Source organism: Diabrotica virgifera, chromosome 8 (genome assembly GCF_917563875.1).
Source record: "Diabrotica virgifera virgifera chromosome 8, PGI_DIABVI_V3a".
In the NCBI taxonomy this organism is placed as follows: Eukaryota; Metazoa; Arthropoda; class Insecta; order Coleoptera; family Chrysomelidae; genus Diabrotica; species Diabrotica virgifera.
Genome location: NC_065450.1, coordinates 35445401 through 35470439, shown reverse-complemented (window position 1 = coordinate 35470439; position 25039 = coordinate 35445401). Strand labels below are relative to the sequence as shown.

Sequence of the window (25039 nt, the reverse complement as noted above, 5' to 3'; positions counted from 1 at the left end):
CAGAGCAGCAGTGTGCAAAGTACAGATTGCCATGATGGTCGCCAACATCCAAAACGGATAGGCACTACAAGAAGAAGAAGAAACAGGTATCTAGACATTTAGAAAACTTTTTTAGATGCTTTGTACCACCCTCAAAACCATCCCTTCCATAATCCATAATCTTGGTTATCCTAAAATTGCTATATGTTGAATTATACGACTAATAATTATTAATGATAATGAATATAAGCTTTTACGTTCGGTCTCATCACTAAAAGTAATATTTTTTAAACCGTATTGGTGCTTTTAATGATAGAACGTCGGATTTCAGTACGAAGTTCAACGACGATTCTAACACTCATGCCATTTTGTGCTATAGAACCAGGGTTCGTTTTTCTGAAATTCGAATTTTCCTTATTTTCCGCACTTTTTCAAGGTTTTACGGCCTGTGATTAAGCCTTTTTTGGAGGTTATCATGAAAATTAAGAAACTGTTCAGTAGCATAAAGGAGAAAATCACGGACATTGACTTAAAATTAAGCGCCACTGATTTAGGCACCAGTAGTCCTTAAGCCGAAATTTTTAAAAATAGAATCAATACTCCTCTATCGATTCGTACAATGGCAGAAGAGTGAAAATAGTCGCAACACATCAGATTTTCTTCTAAACATGTAAATTAAGAGATATACCATCTCATACAGAGAGTGGAGTTTGGCCTGGAAAACCAAGAGGTGGTGCTAAGTGCATTTCTCTATAGAAAGGCAGCATTCGACAACATCTAGGGCGAAGTAATCATAACAAGCTGCAGATTGATAGAATTCATAGTCTATTCGAGGTCTAGACATAAGATATTCTCGTGACTTTGAGCCGACCAGGTATGTCTTTTCGCTAAACTCAGACACAACTTTCTAGTCATTTTAGTAATAGGGGAGTGCAATTAGAACGAAAACATGCATTGTTTCGGAAAAATTCAAACAAGCTTATATTTTTCTAAAACTTTATTTGTTAGTTTACATACTTAGTTAAAGTAAAAAGTTCTACTCGCAGATTTGCCCGCTAATTGTTTATTAATTGTTTAAACAATAACAATTGTTTTGTATAAATAATTTTAAAAATATCGTTAAATTCATCATTATACTTTGATCAAATATGTTTCTAATATTTTGTTTTTGATTAAGCTGTATCCGAATATGGCATTGCAATTTGAAAATTCTTATACAGAAGCTCTTATACAGTATGTTTGCGAAGCTACACATGGAAAACTTTTTTATTATCACTTTTACGAAAAAAAGTTATTCTTCATAAAATGCTCTGGATAGTCAAAAATTTAAAACTCAACCAACAAATACCAAATGTTATCAATTTTATACGAGTTATATCAAAAATATCAATTTCGTTAAAGCGTAAAGTAAGTACCTTTATATCCCAGAGTATCAAAAAATGATATTATGAAAAGTTGTTTAAAATTAAAAACTATGTTTAAATATACATAATATCATTGTAATCGAAAAAAAAAATTTTAAATTTTTTCTCAAATTACGGATACTTATCATTTTATTACAATGGGAAATAAGCCACAATTTTACCAAAAAAAAAGTATTTTATTAACGGTTCGACGCCTAAGTCGGGTGTCGTTGTCAAAATACAAAATAATACTTAGTATTATTATATTCATAATAAGTATTTTATTACAATTATGATAACTATTTTATTATCACTTTTATGAAAAAAAGTTATTCTTCATAAAATGCTCTCTCTCTCATCTAAAATCTAAGATACAACCATGAGATATCAAACGTTTTTAATTTTATACGAGGTATGTAAAAAATATGAATTTTTATTAAGAGTTAGGTGCCTTTATTATTCACATTATTTTAATTAGAAAAATATAATTGAACACTAAAATAAATTTTTTAATTCCAAACAACTTTTCTTAATAACAATTTTCGATATTCTGAAATGTAAACGTACTTTACTCTTGAGTGAAATTCATATTTTTTGACATACCTCGTATAAAATTAATTAAAGTAGATATTTGATTATTGCATCTTAAATTATATAGATGCAGAGTATTTTAAGAGTATTAAACTGATAATAAAAAAGATATCAATAGGTTCCAAGTTACGCAGACATACTGTATAAGAGATAAAAAAAAATTTTGCTGAACATTTGTTATTGTTAGAGCTTATTGTTAGCTTATTATTAAATGTATTTCAGGTAAGTTTTAAAGAAAAAAGTTTTGATCACTTTTGTATACACATTTTTTTAGCTGGTAATTTTCGGTTTTTGTATTACATAGTTGTTACCTTTATTAATTTTCTCAAAAAGAAATAGTTTATTTCATTTCAAAAGTCAAATAATACAGTGAATTTTAAATATTACATTTTAAGCTTTAAATAAGCACTTATAAAACTGTAATAAATTTGTTCAAACTTGAGTAATAATGTCTTAAAAAGGTGGTAATTGTATAAAACTACGAAGATTTCAAAAATTACAATTTTTGAGACGTCATATCATTTGAATTAATTTTTGAGATTTTTTTTGAATAAAACAGCATTTAGCAAGATACTTGAAAGGTAAGTTGTGCAGAATTGAGAGTTTTTTAAGAAAAATTGTATTAGTTACACATTTTTAAATCATTTTTAAACATAATTCATGTAAGGCTCACTTTCCGCCCACACCTAACTTATGCCCATACATTTTATTTATTTTTATTATAAACATAAGATAGCTTGATTATTCTTCTTCCATGTTCAATTTGTAAAATTTTATTTGATTCATTAGTTAAAGAATTACATGAAAATAACTCAACCGTGCACTTCGCCGTACGCTAGTTTACAGTGCTCCAATGTTTGTGTCAGGACTTTAGCGTTATAAATAAAAAATTATAGAAGATACAGACTTAATTTTAGAAAATTCTTTATATAAGGTTTTTTTGTAAAATTTTCTGAATTTTTCAATGGTTAAGTCAGTTTTTTTCAAAAATTTATATTTTCTGAGTTATTTAAAAATACATCTAATTTCGTAGTTCATATATATATAATCTTTAGACCTTCTACCCTCTCGGGTGTAGGTATTAGGTATTAACATGTGCTCTGTTAACAGTGCACAAATCTCTTCCATTGTTTCCTGTCTTGTGCCATAACCTTTGCTTCGTTCCATGATATTCCTTTTTTGTCAAGAATCCTTGTCATCACTTCGTTCCATGTCTCTCTCGGTCTTCCTCTACTTCTTTTTCCCTGCACTTTCGTTTCCCATATCTTTTTAACTGGTAATTCTTTCTGTAGTCGTTGTAGATACCCTCACCAACTTAATTGTCTTTTTTCAACATACTTATCATTAACATAGTATCTTACTTTTCTGTTGTCTATTTAGTACCCAGGATTCACATCCGTATGTAAGTACTGGTCTGTATATAGCCTTAAACACCTTGATTTTCGTATGTTTCGATACTTCTTTCTTGTTAATAATTGTTTTTCCTATTGCGTGGTACAGTTTATTCACTTTATCAATTCTTTTATTAATCTCAGCTCCCTGTCTATCTGTTTCTTCAATGGTTACTCCCAAGTACCTACTCAATTGATTGTACCTGTCTCATCTCTGTATCATCTACCTGGACATGTACATCCTCTCTTTATTTAGCTATTACCATTACCTTCAATTTTTCTTTGTTCATAGTCAAACCATACTTTTTTAAAACTGTGTTCCATGTTTTTACGCTTCTTTGTAGCTCGTCTTCAGTCGCTGCTAAAATTACTACATCGTCGGCAAATAATGTACAATCTGCTATCTCTGTGCTTTTCAGATTTCTATACCCTATGTGTAATGGCCTGACTTTTGTTTTTGTTTCTTTTATTATTTCGTCCATAAAAGTAATAAATAGTAACGGGCTCAAAGCTTCCCCCTTGTCTTACACTTTTAGTTGTTCTGAACTGGCCAGATATCATATTTTTATTTATCACACGGTTTCTCGTGTCTCTGTATATTGATTTAGTTACCCGTATAAGTTTCTCTGGTATGTTTCTGTTCTTCAGACTTTTCCAAAAATAGAACTACTTCGTAGTTCATTTGTTTAATAAAAAATGAAGCACCCACTTCTCGAGTAGAACTTTTTGATATGTTGTTAATAATTAAACATTACTTATGGTAGGGGAGCAAAGTATGCTAAATGTGCAGTCACTCGAGCGTTATGCGGACCTATTGGGTTGTGAAGAGTAGGTCCTAAAATCAAAAAAAGTTAAGTAACGTTTTCCATTTTAGTGGGCGCTTGCAATTTTTTAATTTAATTTTCCATTTCCAACAATCGTTTTTTCCGATTATAACGCCATCTATCCATAATTCGAAAAAATGTTTCGAATAAAAGTTACTTATTTTTACGTAAGGATTCCAAATACGCAATAAAGAAATGGAGGCTCCTATTTAAGATTTTAAAGCAAACCCCACCTCACCTCCGTGGGGGGTCGTTTGGTGCCATTTGACAGATTTTTTAAAAATATTGAATAAGTGTATTTTACAGTTTTTCGATTCTTAGTTCATTTCGCGAAATATCGCGGGATTCGTATTTAAAATATTAAATTTACCCCACCCCTCTCCGTGGGAAGTCGTGTTTGGTATCATTTGATAGATTTTTAAAAAATATTGAACAAATTTTTTTTAGTTTTTCGATCTGTCATTAATTTCGCGAAATATTCGCTTTTTTCTAGTGAAACTTTGGGACTCACCCATTTCCTTACGCCCGGCTCAAATCGTCAAATTTTTAAAATATACACTCTTTTGCATGTACTGAACTTACCTTATCTTAATCTGACAATTTCGAGTTATTTTAAGGATAGATTTTTTTTTCGGGTCCCTCTTAACGAACTCCCCTGTGTTAAGAGCCAATATATGGTAGAGGTACATCTGCAGAGTACCAGGTTTCTCCCCATATGATAATCTGACGCGCCCGAGTAACTGCAAAAATCCCCGCTTGGGCTCCCCTACTATTAATGAAATTACAAAAAGTTCTATCTTGTTGGATTTTTTCCGAAGTGAAAATCTATATGCAGTCCCTTATAAGTAATTTTGCCAGTTTGGTAAAATTGGCCAAAAACAAAAAAATTAGCGACTAAAATCACTAGCCAGTTGTGTCTGAGTTTAGCGGACAGTGTATAACATTTTTTTTTAGTTTTATGGACCTCGATACCCAAACCCCTATGTTTCTTTCAGTGAGTTCGGTCGACTTTTTAAATTATTAACAATTTAAGGCTAAAAATGCACCATTTTTAGAACTTTCGTCTACCAGGTAATTATTTAAAAGTAATTATTTGATAAAACACGTTTAAATATTTAAAATGGCGATTTTTTAATGATGATTTACTAATTTTGTGCTTGGAAAATTGTAAAAAAGCTAATATTTCTTAATTTTCTAGAAATGTTAATAAATTTATATTATAAAAATTAACCTACATCCCTTTATATTACGGATAGTTCGATCTTATAGTGTAACACAGTGATTCTCAACCTGTGGGGCGCGCCCCCTGGGGGCCGTGAGAATATCAAAGAAAAAACACCAACAATATTGACTAAATTACTATAGTCAAATGAAAACAAAATTCTGACAAAATGAAAAATAAAATACACATGAACACCGATAAGGAGCTATAGTTATAAAGAGCACGGAATACTAAATTAATTATTAACAAGTTTAATGTAAATTATAGACTTCCTTGGGCCTGTTTTGCAGAGCAAAGTTTATCGAAACAGGGTGTAATATTAGAAATAGGCGCTGTCAGTTCTTTTTCTATATTTGGCTGTGATCTATATTTGGTCTTCAAAGCAGCCATCGCGGAAAATCCTGTTTCGCAAAGGTAGGATGTTGAAAACGGTTAAACGGTAAGAGTGTACGGAACTCTTTGGTTTTCAGTGCAAAAAATATCATACTATTTTTGTCAAAATACCCAAGGTACATTATTATCGCATAAATATATTGTTAGCGTACCAGGGGGCGCGGTGAAAATAATTATGGCAAATTGGGTCGCAAATGGTAAAAGGTTGAGAAACGCTGGTGTAACAATATACACACAACCAAACTTATATGGAATCACTTTGTATTTCAAAGCAATCTTGCTTTATTTTGAAAGAACTTGTTATTTTTGCAAAGAATAGAGGTTTTTATTAAAAATGAACAAATCGATAAAACAATCAGATAGTACAGCTCGGTACAGTATAGATTATTTGCTTGAGTTGCAAATTGAACGAAAATAAATAAACTAACTTTTGCGTCCAAAAACGAAAATATGCCTCATGTGGGGTTATAGAACTTACAACGGGGAAAGATTATTGGTCTTGTGGAGCAAGTAATGTTATCAGAGGGACATAGCTGCAGAGCTAACACAGGGCGTTCTGTCCAAAACATATGCTAGGTAACAGGAACTAGGAAAGCTCAAGAATAAAGCAAGGGAAAGTCGCCCAAAAGTAATAACGGCTCGCTACGATCGTTTAATTTTCCAGTCATCTGGAAGAGCCCAACCAACTCTCTCACCTGCAGCTCCAAAGGCAGCTTTTGGAAGCTACAGGTAAGTAGATGATCTAAACGGGTGTCACTACAGATATAGGGAATTCTGTGTGTTAGAGAGAGAGGTATATGATGTCACAGCTGATATAGGGAAGTATGTGTGTTAGAGAGAGAAACATGGTATCTCTGCTGCTAGTGGTCCGATTTAAACGTACGACGGCTCGTTGGAATGGGCGGGAGATAACGAATACAAAAAAACATGGCGGCATAGTGCCAAAAGGGCGCTTTCCGATGTGACGACGTCCGATGGGGCGCGTTCCGATGTGACGGCGTTCTAGCGCTGGTCGATCGGTGCGCGATACCAGATGTGCGATCGGTACCTTAATTTTTCGCGGAACGCGAAGCAGATGCGCGGTCGGTACCTTGAGGTTTTCGCGGATCTCGTAGATACGAAGCGCGCGGCTGGTAATTGTGGAATTTAAATAAAATAAAAAAACATAATGCAATTTTTTATTAAAAGAACTTAAAAGGAACACAGCACGTCAACGCGTCACGTAAAAACGTCACATCAAAACGTCACGTAGGCTTGTGAAATGTCACGTGAAAACGTCACGTCAAAGCACGTCACGTAAAACGTCACGTCAAAGCACGTGAAAACGTCACGTCAAAGCACGTCACGTAAAACGTCACGTCAAAGCACGTCACGTAAAACGTCACGTCAAAGCACGTAAAAACGTCACGTCAAAACGTCACGTGGGCTCGTGAAATGTCGCGTAGGCCTTATTGTCATGGGGAGCTCAGTCGCAAGAACTTATTGTCACAGCGCGACGTGAGGTAGTAACATCATGTCTTTGAATGAGTATAGACGTAAATTAGCAGAATTTAGAGAAAAACTGACACAGTTAAGAAGTCAGGTTTTATTTTATGAGGATAAAAATAAGGTTATAAAACAAATAGAGAACCTAACACTGGGAAGCAGCATAGACTGGACACCTAAGGAATTTAGCCAGCAGCTGCGACAAGAATATTCAAGTGCTGCGGATTACTTATTTAGGGAAACTCCAACAAGGCGAATTCATCCAATTACTATTAATGATGTTATCGACGCCGGCGCCAACAACGATGAACAAAGAAAGCATGAAAAGTGAAATAGATAATGTTTTTGCAATGACTTGTATAATATTAGCTTCAGTGTTTATTTTAATTATAAAGATTATATTTAAAATTGTTAAGAGAAAATTTGAATCATCATGTAATATAAGACTTGATCAATAAATAAGGCGTTTAAATAAAAAACCAATAACTTTAAAAAATATTTATTTTGTACACAGAAAAATTACATTGGCATTATTTTATTGACAAACCAGTCACGCAGGCGATTCACATTTGTTTCTGCACATGAAAATAATCCAGCGGCATGACATGGAGGGTTTGCAGTAAAACCAAGATTTCCAGCAGCACGAGGCGTACCATCGAACTTGCAAACATCAATAATATGAGGAAAAATTCCAAAAACGTGGCGTTTCTTATCCAAATATTCTGCTTTTTGTTTCCCTCGAACGTAGATACAGTCAGCTGTATATAACAACTCGGTTTGCAGTATCTTATTTATTTCAGATAGTTCAACTTCTCCATCAGAGTACCGGATGCCTAGCAGATTCTTCTCCACGTATGATGCGGTCTTCTTATCCACATTACTTAGCGCATTGAATGGTTTCGGAGGCAAAAACATGTAATGACTTCGTTTATAACCTTTTTCAATGAAAAGTTCTTTAGGAACAAACCACCCATCCACAACGAATCCCTGAATATCTACGAATGCTATTCTCATGATGATTGCTCGTGTACTACTGACACCTCATGCATCTAATTTAGACTTTTTACAATTTCGGTGAGAGGGAAGTACTCCATTACACAGTCGTGAATAATAATACAATAGGCCTTGGTATTGTCGGGAAAACCGTTATTCGCTTCAATATCGAGTTTTACGTCAACGGTGGATGCTTTCATGCTTTCTTCTTGTTTCGAACAATCGATAACGAACAATGCACGATTCTTAAAAGCTGAGAAATCGAGTAGAGGTCGTTTTTGTTGGGAATGTATGTAGCTAGGATAAAATTCGGTATAGTTAAAATAGGCTTCATTGTAATCGGTTTTGCTAAAATCCAATTGCATTCTCTCGTTTGGCCAGTATTCTCCATTTAACGATAATCTAATACTTTGGATGTTGACATTGTCAAATAAAGTAGGATCAGCTGTAATCTTGTCGCGTTTGTTGGTTTGAAAGAAAACAATAACGGTAATTCATGTAATTCCCACTTTCTAAACGGAATAACTATAGGTTGATCTTGTTGAATAGATTTCATGAGTTCCAATTTAATATCATCATTGGGGAATGTGTGCTTCACTCTAAGCTCAATATTGGTAATGTTAATCTTAGCGGTTGTAACAGTTGTAGTTTTGTCAGCGTTTTGTTTTTCTGTAATAACTATGCAATCGTTATCATTTCGAGCTCGAACTAGTCTTATTGTTTGACGACCACACGTAATCAATGGATAATCATTAAAAATGTTGAAAACATGCTTAAGAGGCATCTGTATGCTGAATGAATGATCTGCAGCGTTTAGAATTGGATCCTTAGGGTAATTCCATCCAGCCATAACCATATAATTAGAATCTTCTTGCGTATAACATGTCATGGCACGTACAGCACTTACGATGCCAGGATCCCGCACTGTTTCCATCTCCCTTGCGCTTTCGCTGTACGTACACGAATCGAAAAGGAAGGCACCCACATTATTTGCTAGTTTGACGCCACCATTTCCAGTTATTTCGAGTGATCCTTTAATGCATAACAAGGTTTCGCTCATTGCAAAAAACGAGTCAACTTGATTAATGCTAAATTCGACAATATCATTGCAGTTGAATGATTTGATGAATGGTGCATAAGTTCGGTATTCAGCCTTTCGAATCGATTCATCAAATATTGGCTTACGATAAATATCAAATATTGGAGGCATTGTGATGTTGTTTGAACGCGCTCTCTTTCCATACATTGTAGTCATTTTTTCAGTTTAAAACCCAACGTTTGTAAAAACAATTTGTTTGCGGACGTAAGATGTTGCTGCTTAGATGGTTGCACAACTAATGGTGTTCTGTAGGTAGATTGTTTAAGATATTGCTGCTGAGATGGTTGCACAACTAATGGCGTTCTCTGGGTAGATTGTTCTATTACTAATCCCATCTGCTTTTTGATCTAAGTTCCAGCACCAATGTGCTCTCTTCTCCTCTAAAGTTCACAGGTCGTCCTTCTTGATCGACAGCCAACACAGTGATATTGGTAATTTCACGCTGTGGCACAACAGGTAAATACAACAAATTGTGAGGGGTTTCGTCAATTGCGTACCCAGGATTTGATTGTATGACAAATTCGTAGAGCGTGTGAGCAGGTCTGTTACCGTCAAAGGCTCCGGTACTAATGTTGCATTCAAAGCGTATGCTAGATACTTTAATAATCCTAACAGGTAGATCTGAAGAATGTGTCTGTCTAGGATTTAGTATTACGGGAGAAAACCCTAATATTGTACCAAGACTGTCATTTGGTTGAAATGAAATTTTAAATTGACTGAAGATTTCGCACTGCAACGTATTGTGGTTAGGTTTTAGACTAAATATCATGTCAGGTTTAGATGTATTGGCAGCCCCCAATTTCTTTTGTATGTATTCCTCAATATCGATAATTTCATAACATCCATCGGGGAAATCAAAATGTTGCACTCGGTTATTGACATCGTAGTAATAAAACTTGCAATTTTCGATGTTTGGTACACTGTTGTAAGAATGGAAAAATCGAAGAGCTATTTCGTAATCTTTTTTCGGATCTAATACGATCGGTGTGGGAGGTTGAAACGAGAATATGTTATTCGTGCTGTTTACTCTCAACAACTGCGACATGATGACTGATTCAGGTCAAGAGATTAATAGGTTTATATACAGTAAAAAAACAAATTTATTCACATTTTTTTTATTTGTTCTAAAGCAAGTTTACATAAATGACAAGATGCTTGAGAACCGGGTGGGCCATCACAATGAGTCCTCCAATCAGGTCTGTTGTAATGCACGAAGCAGGGAAGTAGTATCTGCAGGTTAAATTCTTGTCGATATTCCCCAGGCAATTTATGCCATATATATAACAATTCTATAGGTTCTACAGTTCGTATAATATAATCTAGCGGTATTAATTTTAGTTCTTCTTCACTGAATCCTTCAAAACGTTTTTTGTGAAACATATGGTCCAGAAGCAGTTCCATGCCTTTAATATGCTCCATTATATAAAAACTTTAGGCATAAATGTCCACAAATGATTTGATTGTAGGTTTGATACTGATGGTTATTATAGAAAATTTTTGTATGTGTACCTAGATATTTAACAAGTTCTTTGGTCGGCTTCAAATTACCAAATGAATCGAAATACTCTACGTCGTTGTTTATCTTTCTATATGCTACCCAATGTGTTCCGCTGTGTGATGATGCATCTAGATTAACTATTGCGCATTCACGTTTTCGAGGACCGTGTCTAGGCAGAGTGTCATTCATGAAAACACCTCGAAAATGTGGGATTTTAAGTGTTTTCGCGTAATGCGCAATCTCTAAGTCGTACAGCGGACGATTGGGTAGCTTTATTGGAAGTTTTTTTTCAGATACAAACCGAATCCGCCTCTTGGTTTCTTACGCAAGTACAGACCTGAGCCGATGTGTTCCATCGCCTTATTATGGCGCATATCCTCTTCCAATTTCTTTTGGGCGTTCTTTGCGTCAACCACAGTCTTCGCCACCCCTGCTGCACCACCGGCTAAAGCCCCCAATGCAGAAAGACCTGCAAATAGGGGTATGAGGGGTAGGAAACCTCCAGATTTTAGTGGCAACACTCGTGGAAGATCAACTGTTTTTCGTCCACCAAGTTTTTTAATTACCGATTTTGCTATTCGTACAGCTGTCAAAGCAGTATCTCTTAACGATGCTCCTCTCTTCATGGACTTTGCAATTTTAGGTACCACATCCCGATTGAAAGAATAACGTCCCTTTCTTCCACGACGACGAGGACATCCCATTCCCAACTTTCTTTTCGTTTTCATTCCACCGGTTACAAGTAAAGCAGCACTTTTTTCGCCAAAGCTAGCGTCCTTAGACTTGAATCGCTCCCAAGCCCTATCTTCCAATTCTTTATCGGCCTTGTGACGTTCTTCGAGAGATGTATGATGCGAATAAGCGATATCGTGTTGTTTACAAGCTGCGTCTAAAGGATTAATTCCCGGATCTCCGCGTGCAAGACGTTTTTTTAGTTTTGTTCCAGGTCCACAATACTGATAACCAGGAATATGAAGCTCAACTGGAAGTTTATTAATTAGAGAGTTCAAAAGACCTTCCCCTTTGAACACCAACATTGGACTGATGGTCATGCATTTGGTGACATTGGTAATATATTGTTCATATTTTTACTATGTTTAACACACGATGAGAGTCATTCAACAAGAGCAGACGTTACCAATTGATAATCTAGATATTGTACAGAAAGCAACCAACAGTAAACATGGAAAATTATTACCAAACTCATTCAGAGCCATTATTTGTGGTCCAAGTGGATGTGGAAAAACTAACGCCATGCTATCACTTTTATTTAGTCCAAATGGCGTCAAGTTTAAAAATGTTTATGTTTATTCAAAATCCCTCTTTCAACCGAAATACCAACTATTGCGAGATGCATTAGCGCAAGTCAAAGGTGTTGGGTATTTTCCATTTAAAGACAATGAAGAAATTATTGATCCCAACAAAGCTCAACCAAACTCTGTGTTTTTATTTGACGATGTCGCATGTGATGGCCAACACAAGATTCGTGAGTATTATTCCATGTGCAGACATAAAGATATCGATGCGGCTTACTTATGTCAAACATATTCAAAAATACCTAAGCAGCTAATAAGAGACAATTGTAACATGATTGTGCTGTTCAAGCAAGACGAGATAAATTTGAAACATATATTTGATGAACACGTATCGCCAGACATGTCATTTGATGAATTTAAAAAAATGTGTTCAGAATGTTGGAGAGATAGGTATGGTACTGTGGTAATTATGAAAGATTTTGCTCTCAACAATGGACGATATCGGAAAGGATTTGATAAATATATAAAATTGTAAGGTGTTTGTTTAGTCGTCAGCACAATGCCAGATGATACGGTCGCCATTGCCCTTCGCAAGAAGAAAGTTACCGAATTGGCTAGATCAATTCGCAAAAAATATTTGGCATTGAAGTTAGGTAGAACAGAGCAAGATGAGTCACTAAATAAACTTTTTAAACCAATCTCGAAGCCTCTCAAGGATATTGCTCAATCATCAAAAACGTTACATCATACTATCACTAACAAGTTTGGACATGTTAAAAAAGAAGAGGTGAAAAAGGAGGAGGATGAGGATGTATTTCTTGATGCACCCGAGGCATCTGATGAAAACATTCAAGAGCCAATCTCCGGTTCTAACGAGATTCCGATGGACGCCACAGACGAATATATCGACCACTATCCTCCAATAAGTCACAAGTACATAAAAGAATATTTGATAAAAGACGATAAAATCGATAAAAACTATGGTCCATTTTACGATAGTATTAGTGGCTGGATATTGGGAAAACGTCGAATAAACTTTGACAAAAACAATGGAGACATAGTAATAATTCGAGAACGGGATTTTGAAGAACGTAGGTTAAGTGGTACGCCAGGCCTATATCACCTTTTATTTTATGCCAACCCAAACCCAGAACAGTATAATGATGAGGATTTACAAAAGTATAAAACACTGCTGATTAACACAGAGATTCATCTGGATACCTTAGGACGCCTTAAAGGTTCCAGCGGAGAAAAATATCATTCTATTATTAAACCTCTATCCAAACCATCTGATGCAACAATGAAAAAGCATGCAACTCGTTCACAAAAAGAACTCGACCACAGAACGAAAACAGCTCGGTCAGCATCTTCATCTACGGTCAAAGGAACGGGGTTGGATGACTCTCGTTTAACATACAACGCTGCACCCTTAGAGTATATTTATTGGGATGACGTCAATGAGTTAGTTGATCGTCTTAAACTCTTGGTGGCTTCGAAAGACGCCGGCAACACATCTCACGACAACGAAATCGTGGCTATCATCAATGAACTAAAAGAAGCCAATATAATAGAGTAACTGAGAATGATGGTATCATTTCCATTATGAGTGTCGACAAATTCGGTCATCACTCTCGTAACAGTATCACCCAAAAGGCAGTACGAGTTACATTTCCACATACTCCTGCCGGAAACATTAATGCCGAAAATGTGAAAATTTGTAATGTTAAGGACCCATCAGAATATAGTGATGCTGCAACGAAAAAATACGTTGATAATCTAATAAATGAGATGCGTAGCGTATACTTTCCAATAATTAAAGCCCATGATGCGATATTAGATCAAAAATCCATTAATATAAAAGATTTAACAATCGGACTAAACGAAGTAAGAAAAGAAGTTCCACTGCTCGAGCAAAAGCTACAAAAAATAATCGCAGATGCTATGAATACACTAAAAAAGGATACGGAGAACAATATAAATAAGTTGTTGCAACAAAAAACTAATGATATACAGGATTTAGTCGTCGGACTAAACGAAGTACGAAAAGAAATTCATAAAACCACAGTTCCACATTTAGCGATCGAACTAAATCAAGTAAGAGAAGAGCTTCATAAAACCACAGTTCCACTTCTCGAGCAAAAATTGAAAAAAATAATCAAAGATGATGTGAATACACTAAAAAAGGATACGGATAAAAGCATAAAAGAAGCTGCAGAAACACTTGCAAACCATACGATGCACGATATGAAGATGGAACAGAGGTTAAAACAAGTGGAGCAAACATTACAGGATATAGTACGTAATATTGATCTATTGCGCACACATGTTGTAGATGTAGATGCTGGAAGTCGTTAATAAGAAAATGTCTACAGAAAAGGAACAGGTGGTGAACGAATTGCATAAACCAGCACGAAAAATCTATCCTCGTCGACGAACAATAATCAAAGGAATCGATGACTTGTGGCAAATGGATTTGGCCGAAATGCGTCCTTACGCACACCAAAATAAAAATTTTAAACTAATACTAGTCGTAATTGATTGTTTTTCAAAATATGTGTGGACACGCCCTCTAAAGACCAAGACTGGCGAGGAAATTACTCAAGCATTTTCGGATATTCTCGCCCATACTCGACGACTTCCGAAGAACCTCCAATCCGATCAGGGAACAGAATTTTATAACAGAAAATTTCAAAATTTAATGAAAAAACACGAAATTAATCATTACAGCACCTACACGATTAAAAAAGCCGCCATTTGTGAAAGAGTCATTAGAACGTTAAAAGCAAAGTTGTAAAAGTATTTAAGTTTACATGGATCATACAAATGGTTAGAAGCTCTACCTGTAATTACCGAGGAATACAACAATACAAGGCACAGTAAAACGGGATACAAACCATCTCAGGTCAACAAATCCAACGAAAAAGCTATTTTAAACAAGAGTTATAGTCATTTAAAAATTGCTGGTCCAAGAAAATATAAAATTGGTGACATTGTGCGTGTCTCAAAGACAAAACATTTATTTGAAAAGGCCTACACGCCCAATTGGACGACGGAATTATTTAAAATTGTAAAAGTTAAGATAACAAATCCTATAACGTATTTGCTTGAAGACATGCACGGTATACCGATTAGCGGGGGGTTTTACGAAGAAGAATTACAGAAAACATTAAACCCTGACATTTACTTGGTTGAAAAAGTACTTAGACGAAAAGGCAATAAGATGTATGTGAAATGGCTCGGTATGGACAGCAAACATAACAGCTGGATTAACGTTAATGACGTAGTTTAGGAGGATCTATCTTTTAATCCGCCGCGTAGCAATACATTTTTTGCAAAGAGGTTGTTTTTACCACAAGGAGTAGGGGACTATAAAAGAACTCATGCTTCAGTATCAATGTCAGTAAAAGTGAACATGAGCTCTCAAGATAGTGGGTATTCTTCAGGTGGCTCTCACGATAGTGGGTATTCCTCAGGTGGTTGTGAATTTAGCATCGATATGCCTAGCAACGAAGACTATAATCAAGAATTAGATAGAGCTTTGGAAAATTATGAGGCTGCCGCCAAATCAGAAGTTTTCTACCTGCTTGCAACAAAATACACGTTATCGGGCTATGAAGTACAATGTGGTATAAGCCCTGCAAGATCATTTTCGCCTGCAGTGATTTTATCTCAACAATATAAACCTACCAGAATATCACTCAGCGCATACGAATGGTATTCCTTTATTTCAATCATCACACAACAACTAATTGATTTTTTCCAATCAACTGATGACCTCATGCACCCAACTTTTCCATGCGAAGAATACTGCACTGTTACCCCGATAGTTTACGATGATTGTAAATTCATTATTGTTAAGAAGCATGGTGTGGAGTACTATATGGATGAAGAAGAAGTGAAGCAAATTGTTGAACTTAACACTAGTGTGCTATCGCCTCGTATGCAGTTGTTAGAAAATTTGAACTTTTGTGAATATTATTATAATGTTTTAGATTTTTGTAAAAATACTGCAGATAGTTTAAACCCCTTGCAAATATTGTATGCTTTTTGTTCTATAATGCCAGATGATATGACAAACAATGCTCTTAGGGAGTTCATTTATTTTTATAAAATTAAGGTAATTAATGATTTAAATAAATGATAAAAATTGCAAATTTGGAGTTTTATTTCACATAAAACGTGACGTTTTATCGTAAAACATATAAGATTCACATAAAACGTAACGTTTTATCATAAAAAGTATAAGATTTTTATTATGATGTGATGATAAGGCGCTCAGAGCAACAGTGGTCTAACCCACGCCCCACATTTTTACGAAAACACTCCTATTACGTTAAAGCTATCTCTTATTTAAATAATGGATAACTTTAATTTAATAAAAGGGTTTTGGTAAAATTGTGGGATGTGGATTAGGTCACTGTTGCTTTGAGCGCCTCATATGAGGGAAGTGCTCATAATAAAACAAATAAAAATGTTTACATATATCTTTATTATAGAATAAAATACAGAAAGAAAAATAACATTATATTATCTTTATTATTTACAAAAAAGAGAGAAAGAGAGATAGTAGCTTATGGATATTCGACACTATCATTCGTCTCAAAAGAATCAATATTACTGCCTACTTCAGACTTCTGGTTCAGAATCATCAAACCTGTTATTTCTAGGCATTTCATGTAATGCATTAACGCAAGACTCGTAATCTTTTAAATCGAATAAAACTTGAGTAAAGCAACTATTGCACCAATAATATGGTTGCTGATATACGCATTCAACGATATCATGAGCATCATAAACTTCGTGAGTATGGTCGTAACGCACCAGTAAAAATTTATTTAAGGTCTCATGAGCATTTTTGAATGCAAAAAAACATGATTTACATACGTTTAGGCGATGCTGCTTCAGATAATATCCATTAGCCCATACACAATAACTGGAGTGTTCATCTTCAAATATACTCCCCCAATCTGACTTTCCTAATACGACATTTCTTAAATGTGACGGTATGTGTTTAGAGCAAGCAATAAATTCTATTCCTTTATATGAAGGAATAGGATCATTTTTAGCACTGCTTATCATCGTTTCCCATTTATATAAAGGAAATTTTTTTAATATTATTTTTGTTAATGTCCACGGCAAGGGGGACTGCTCGATGAAATATGATGCTGATACTGTTGTTTCACAGATTTTTTTGATAGACAGGTCGGTCAATGATGGAACATTCATCTACAAAAAAAAATCTATTCTAAAATACTGTAATGTCCCAATGGTAGGGTTCTAAAACTATTTGGAATTAAATATCTTTTATCGTCATAAGGACTTAGCGCAATTTTTGTTTGTTCTATACTATAGACGTTATGGCTATATGACCGAATGGAGTGTTGAGTAGCAGTTTGTTCCTTAAAATCATTTAAACAGTTTACATAATCATCGAATTTTATAACATTTTTTACTATATTATATTTAGTCCCTTTTGCTTTTTTAGTGATTCGACCAGATTGAACTTTAAAAGTATACATTTTTGATCGTAATCCCACAAATTTTGTCATAATTTCTCCTTTATTTTCATCTTTCATTACTCCTAAAACTTTTTTATTTACGCGAGGAATATTATAGATATTATCTACAGCGTAATCGGATGTATCAAATTTTGATAGATCTTGTTTTATTACTTCCTCATATGCATCATGACAGTACAGTTCATAAATAAAGCTATCGGTATCCATATACATTAAATTACATTTATCTGCGCCCAATTTTGGAAGCATATAGTCGTAATGAAATTGGTACATACATAATTTTGATATATCTAAAACAGTCATGCCAATGTATAAGGGTTTATTAAAAACTAGATCTGATTTAATCAGTTCTATAGCTACTAAATTTTCATTAAATATCTTTCTGCTATGAAACCTGGCACTAGAAATTAAATTTTTAGCACCATATCGCCCATTCCATGATCTGACTAGTTTTACTATTCTATGTTTCCTTATATTCTCCATAGTCTTTCCAAATACACTATTATTGGCCAATTTGTATAAATTTCTTCCAAAATCGTTCGTAGCTGCAGCTCTAAGTCGAGTATTTAATTCTATGTAGGGTCGCAGCCACGCAGACTGCTTAAATTTCAAAATTTTATGAATCTTTTTTAAAACTAACCCATTAGCCAGCATTTGTTTTAAATTTCTATAATGAACGATATATTCTTTTTTATTATAAAGTGTTGTCATTAGTTTAGTATGATTTGAACCCAAAGCTTTGCGGTGTTCGGCAGCGAATGGAAAATCTGAGTGCAGATCATGTAATTTGCGAGGATAGTCCAAGTCAACTTGTAACATGTACCCTACGGGAGAGTCATCAGGTACAGACATAACATCAATGTCTTTGGCATCCATCCATTCGAACCCTCCGTAGGGTAAGGGTTCTCCCATAGCCCACCCATATAAATTATTGACATCAAAATACATTAAGTATTTTGAGGGCTGTGCGGGGTCATAATTAGGCATGTACTTATTATTGGCCTCCGACATTCTACCGCTACATACTGAAATTCCTCCACGAATTGCTTTCTCCATAAATAGTATCATGTCAACGTCACGCAATAACTCGAGGTTACACCCCACGTATTTCAACATACAATCCCAAGAATAACCGGGCATTGTGTAGTACCAGGCTGGATCTAACCCATAAGTTATAAAACATTTTTTGCGGAAAGTTTCAAAAACATCTGCTAAAAGCACAATATCGGTTTTTAAGTACAAATCTGAATATTGACCTAAATTTTCAATGTTAAAGGTATCCCAAACTATTTTAGCATGAGCATACTTCTCATCTGTAAGATTCGTATCGTTTAGCTTATTATAAAATGCCTCTATTGGAGGTAAATCGGTAATGTTTAATTTTTCCCAAGAATCAATAAAATCATAGCAAAATACCCCTTTTTTAGTTATTAATTTAAATTCATCGTCACTTAACCTGCTAAATTCTCGCTTGCAAATTTTAAAGTCATTTTTATTTAATGTTGAAACCAATTCATCTAAAGAGGCTCCTAAAAATCTTAATGAATCAATAAATCGAAATTTTATATTAGTAACAGCATCGTTAAGTGTAAATGAAATGTATTTTTCTTTATTGACTGGAAGTAGACTAATATCTCCTTTTTTGCTTAACTCTGAAATTATAAAATGACTGTCGTAGCCACTCATATTGTGAAAAATAACTGGGACGACAAACAATTTTTTAAAATTTAAATTACAGGCTTGGTGGGCGAAATTTCTGAACTCCCCCGTAAAATGGTCGTGGTCTTTAACAATGATATCTGTAGGAGAAAAACATTTTTCGCATATGTGACACCTTGTGGTTTTACTGGTACTCGGGTTTTCCTGCATTGGTATAATTTTCTTAATTTTCGAATGAATACTTTGAGCTAAATTTGGTAATTCATTAGCAAACCACTCCATGCAGTCAATGCCTCTATAACTCTTAAAAAAAGACAACTTTTCATCATAGCTACATTTTACATAGTATCCAGCACTATACGGAATATGTTTTTGATATTTTTTAGTACAACAGGATGTTTGGAGGTCTGTAACTTTTTCTAACATGCACTCAAAATCTGCATATATGACAAATGGCGTTGTTTGTTTATAAGTATAATTTTTAAAACTAACAGCATCATATTTAGGAAAAGACATTTTACAATTATTCATATCTGCACACATTTTTTCATGTTCCGACAATTTCCCTTCAGTTGAAAAATAATTTAAGCATCTATTGCAAAGAAATAATTTGGCCTTTCTTTTATTTAATTGACCAGCAACTAATTTAGACATATCCGTAATGTGGCAGTAGTGGTACTTAATTTCTGAATTATCATTATCCACTGGAGGTGCTTCATAATCGTTTAATTTAGGAAAATAGTGATTCTGAATTAAAAGAAGATTTACATGTTTGGCAACGACTGTTTTAGTTAATCTAGCTGGATATACTGTGAAAAATGACTTTTCATTATTTTCTATTAATTCTAAAGCCAATACATTGACTGATATATTATTTAATTTTTCAAATTTTGAAATTTGATGTAACGGCATTGGTGCCTCTAGGTCTTCTGTTTTTAGTACTGTACTGTACCATGGGTATGAGGATGGGAGTTCTTTATGTGCTTTAGCTGGATAGAGGGCACTAACTATTGCCCAATAAAAACATGCTTGATCAGAATTTTTTACATTAATACAAGCACGCTTTTTTTGAATACTCTCAGGAAGTTTAATATACGAGGAACCATTTCCAATTTCATATCGATTAATATTTACTTCTAAAGATACAATTCTATTTAATGCAAAACCGGAGTCCCTTTCCTGAAACTCGGATAATTTAAGATTTATTTTATCTTTAACATTCTCAAAAAACCACCGCTCTGTATCGGTAGATACGTCTAGTACAGCATTTTTTGTATTAAAATATTTAAAATTTACAATTTCCTCCTCCCCCGATTTTTTAATAAATTCTCCACAAAAACAAACATTAACTTTAACAACTTTATCTGCTTTTAAAATTTTTCTGATTTTATTTTTAAAAATAATATAACAATCATTTAGGAAATGTGCTAAGTCCTTATGCCATAAATTAACTATAACTCCAGTTTTAATTCGACTTTTAAACGCGGAAACTACATTTTCCCATTTAACTCTATGTTTTAGTTTGTTGTCTAGCCCCATACCGACATGTCTATTGAAAATAATCTGTTTAAAATGTTTAAAATGTCCTACATGCGTTTGCAGTTTTCTAATTGTACCTATAGGCAAAGTGCGTTTTTTTATTACTTTATTACAAGTTTTGATTTGTTTCGTTAAGCGTTTCACCCAAATTTCTTTGTCTTTAGCTGTGAATTTATCAAAAACTATCTTTCTGATTCTTTTGATGAATAACAGTAAATTTTTACATTGTTTAACAATATCCATATTGCTTACCTCTCTTTCTCTCAGTATTTTCGCTTAGATAATTTTAAATGATGTCATGGGCTGGTACTTTTGGCCGCAGTCCACCAGGCCGTGATAAACTATCGAATACTTCCCGCTCGAAAACTCCTCAATGACGGGGCTGTAGGTATCTGTCACTCTAGGCGGTAGAAACACCACCTCTTCCCCCAAATCTAACAGAACAGCTTGCCCAAACTTTGTCGTCACAATTTTGGCTCCCGTAATGGGTACTGGAATGTCGATCGGTAATTCTTTGAGTTTCTTCACGGGTTTCCTCGCTACGACAGATGAGGCATTAATTTTTGATAAATCCATCTGAAATGAAGGAGTGATATAAATAACCAAGCAAAAAACATTGAGTTGTATTCAAAATCAAAACCCGAAAAGATTTAACAAAGAATAATTACGAAGAATGACGAATAATTGACATTCAGCATGCTAACATTAAGTCTTTTTTGTTTGTAGACAATCAGATGTCGAAATAATAACTCTCATCTGGAATAAAGGGATAAATAGCAGAGTAGAAAACATTAATTAAAAAAATCAAAGAAAAACAGAACAGATTTAACAAAGAATAATTACGAGAAAATAAAAAAGAATAATTGTCATGCTGGCATGAGGTCTTGTAGACAATCAGGTGCTAAAATAATAAATCTCATCTGGAATAAAGGAATTTTATAAATAGCTGACCAAAAAACCGAACAGATTTAACAACGAATAATTACGAGAAAATAAAAAAATAATTGTCATGCTAGCATGTCTTTTTTGTAGACAATCAGGTGCTAAAATAATAAATCTCATCTGAAATGAAGGAATTTTATAAATAGCTGACCAAAAACTTGAAAAAACCGAACAGATTTAACAAAGAATAATTACGAGAAAATAAAAAATAATTGTCATTCAAAATGCTGACATGAGGTCTTGTAGACAATCAGGTGCTAAAATAATATATAAATAGCTAACCAAAAACTTGAAAAACCGAAAAGATTTTAACAACGAATAATTACGAGAAAATAAAAAATAAATGTCATTCAAAATGTCGACAATTAGATAATTATTTAATGTCGAAATAATAAATCTCAGCTGGAATGAAGAGATTTTATAAATAGCAGAGCAGAAAACATTAAGTTTTATTCAAAATCAAACAAGAAAAATAAAAAATATTTAACAAAAAATAATTAAGAGAACACTTACCTTGCAAAACTAGTTGAACCACAACAGTACACTAACAGTAAGGAATAGACTATGGAATAGACCGTCCTGAGGTGCATTTTGAAATTTATACGGTTGCGTGCCCCACCCTATGACGTGTTGTAGAAAGTGTGCGTGTGCAAAATTATATTCAGTTTTATCATTGTCATTGGTTTTAAAAATTCCAACATTTTCTATGCACATGATAAGAAATATAACTCAATAACAAAATGTGGGTATGATAACGAAAATTGCATAGTAATGCGATTAGACCCTCAACCGTTATTTCCTATGCGATATGTAAATTATCTGCTAACATTTATTTTCATTATTTTCAACGATTTTTACTTCAAATATTTTCTTAAATAACTTTACCAAAAAATTTTGGGTTTAGTATAAATCGAGATGCTTGTCTGTTTACATGTCTTATTGTTGCTCTCTGTATCTGTGTATGCAGAGAATAGCACTCTGGAGTATGCTAGTTCTTTTCTTAAACGATTTGGATATCTAAATACATCAAGTAATGCTATTTCTAGTATCGATATGGCCTTAGTTGAATTTCAAGAAAGATACAATCTTCCGGTGACCGGAACATTAAATAATGATACTATGAATATGATGATGAATAAGCCTCGATGTTCTGTTGGCGACAATAACTATGCAATTCATTCGAAGTGGAATAAAACAACATTAAGTTGGTATTTTCCTCAAGCTGTTAGTAATCCAGTTTATATACATCTTGCTGAAGACGCTTTCGTTAGATGGGAGAAAATATCTAACTTAAAGTTTAAACGAGTAATAATACCTTCTTCAAAGCCGGATATTACTATAACTGTGGTGTCAAATAATCATAGTTTTCGAGCAAGTTGTCAAGGAACCTCTAAATGCCCATTTAATTTCGATGGTCCTGGAAAAGTATTAGCCCACGCATACTATCCTGGCGTAAACGATTGCATCGAAATCCATCTTGATGCCAATGAACGGTGGTATGCAGGAAATGGCAGAGCTCCTGATGGTGAAGCCAATTTTTTGGCTGTCCTACTGCATGAAATTGGTCATACCCTTGGACTAGAACATAGTAATAGCGATTCGTCTATTATGTATCCTTGGTATCAACAAGATGTGACAAGTTTTGATGATGATGATAAAAAGGCAATGAGCAGGCTATATGGACAAACAGAAGCCCCCACATCGATGTCAACAGCCCCAGTTACGCAAACAATACTTTCGAAAAATAGGATCTATTTGCCGACAACACCTGCAATAAAAAACATCTGTCTACTTCAGTATCCCGATTTCATGTTTCTAGCTACATCTCCACAGTTTCCAAATTATCGCATGTACGTTGGGTCTGACAAATATTTATGGAAGTTTGATTTAAATGAGATGCGTCTTCCACAACATCCAGAATTAATTACTGATTATCTCCCTAAAGAGTTGAGGTTTACGCAAGTTTCACATGTTTTTCAGAATTCCGAGGGACACTTAATAACTGTAAGCAATAATCGGTATTACGACGCATCTTTCCCTAATTTACAACTTCAAAAAAGTTTTATGTTTCCTTCTATACCTACGAGAACCAAAATAAATGCCTTATTTCAAACAAACAGCGGTCAAACATATTTATTGTACAATGATAATTCATACATTGAATTTAATGAAGCTGGAGATGTCTTAAACCGCGGCCCAATAAATGATCTCTTCCCCGGAATACCAAATAAAATAACATCAGCATTCCGGTACACGGATGGGTTTATTTACTTTTTTCAAAACAATACCTATTATAAGTACAGCGAATACACACGTAAAGTTGTAGCAGCAGGAACGTTCAGTTGGGGGCTTTTTGGGATACCCTGCCCTGAAGACGGTCTATTAAAACAATTAAAAACTTTGTTAAACAAAATTGTAACTATATACGAATAAAGATTGCTGTGTTCCTTTTAAGCTCTTTTAATAAAAAAATTGTATTATGTTGTTGTTTTATTTAAATTACAAAATTACCAGCCGCGCGCTTCGTATCTACGAGATCCTTCCGCGAAAAACTTAAGGTACCGACCGCGCATCTGCTTCGCATTCCGCGAAAAATTAAGGTACCGATCGCACATCTGGTATCGCGCACCGCTGCGCCGCTGTGTTCCTTTTTAGTGATAGTTCTTTTAATAAAAAAATTGCATTATGTTGTTGTTTTATTTAAATTCCAAAATTACCAGCCGCGCGCTTCGTATCTACGAGATCCTTCCGCGAAAAACTTAAGGTACCGACCGCGCATCTGCTTCGCGTTCCGCGAAAAATTAAGGTACCGATCGCACATCTGGTATCGCGCACCGATCGACCAGCGCTAGAACGCCGTCACATCGGAACGCGCCCCATCGGACGTCGTCACATCGGAAAGCGCCCTTTTGGCACTATGCCGCCATGTTTTTTTGTATTCGTTATCTCCCGCCCATTCCAACGAGCCGTCGTACATTTAAATCGGACCAATAGCAGCAGAGATACCATGTTTCTCTCTCTAACACACATACTTCCCTATATCAGCTGTGACATCATATACCTCTCTCTCTAACACACAGAATTCCCTATATCTGTAGTGACACCCGTTTAGATCATCTACTCAGGTATAACTGTTTCAGTTGAAACGGTAAGAAGAAGAAATCGGGCCAAGAAGTATACAGCAGAGACAGTTATGGGTTCCCGAGTTATCCAGGCAACACAAGATTAATCGCTTAAATTGGTGTC

The 25039-nt window shown here is 34.6% G+C and overlaps 4 protein-coding genes across 4 annotated transcripts; 1 reads left to right on the top strand and 3 right to left on the bottom strand.

Annotated features, from left to right (window-relative positions):
• Positions 1–8672: 8672 nt before the first annotated feature.
• LOC126890128 (uncharacterized) lies at positions 8673–9527 on the bottom strand. The gene has a single exon (XM_050658976.1). The coding sequence runs from the start codon at positions 9525–9527 to the stop codon at positions 8673–8675; it is 855 nt and encodes a 284-aa protein (XP_050514933.1).
• Positions 9528–11150: 1623 nt separating this feature from the next.
• On the bottom strand, positions 11151–12123 carry LOC126890469 (uncharacterized). Its single transcript, XM_050659432.1, has one exon. The coding sequence runs from the start codon at positions 11928–11930 to the stop codon at positions 11151–11153; it is 780 nt and encodes a 259-aa protein (XP_050515389.1). The 5' UTR covers positions 11931–12123.
• A 5251-nt stretch (positions 12124–17374) lies between these two features.
• LOC126890127 (uncharacterized) lies at positions 17375–21094 on the bottom strand. Its single transcript, XM_050658975.1, has 3 exons — positions 20957–21094; positions 18332–20491; positions 17375–18253 (listed from the first exon to the last, which is right to left on the bottom strand). The coding sequence occupies exons 1-3, from the start codon at positions 21092–21094 to the stop codon at positions 17375–17377; spliced, it is 3177 nt and encodes a 1058-aa protein (XP_050514932.1).
• A 1752-nt stretch (positions 21095–22846) lies between these two features.
• Positions 22847–24226, top strand: LOC126890126 (matrix metalloproteinase-16-like). The gene has a single exon (XM_050658974.1). It carries the CDS (start codon positions 22847–22849, stop codon positions 24224–24226), a length of 1380 nt encoding a protein of 459 aa, XP_050514931.1.
• Positions 24227–25039: the final 813 nt, after the last annotated feature.

Bases quoted from the DNA above. Each gene is read 5' to 3' on its own strand.
- LOC126890126 (XM_050658974.1), top strand. From the start codon at position 22,847: ATGGCCTTAGTTGAATTTCAAGAAAGATACAATCTTCCGGTGACCGGA.
- LOC126890127 (XM_050658975.1), bottom strand. From the start codon at position 21,094: ATGGATATTGTTAAACAATGTAAAAATTTACTGTTATTCATCAAAAGA. The intron at 20,492-20,956 runs GTAATAAAAAAA...TCCGAGTTTCAG, and splicing joins AAATCAAAACTTGTAATAAA to GAAAGGGACTCCGGTTTTGC. The intron at 18,254-18,331 runs GTTCATTATAGA...TTGAAATTTAAG, and splicing joins ATAATAAAAAAGAATATATC to CAGTCTGCGTGGCTGCGACC.
- LOC126890469 (XM_050659432.1), bottom strand. From the start codon at position 11,930: ATGACCATCAGTCCAATGTTGGTGTTCAAAGGGGAAGGTCTTTTGAAC.
- LOC126890128 (XM_050658976.1), bottom strand. From the start codon at position 9,527: ATGTATGGAAAGAGAGCGCGTTCAAACAACATCACAATGCCTCCAATA.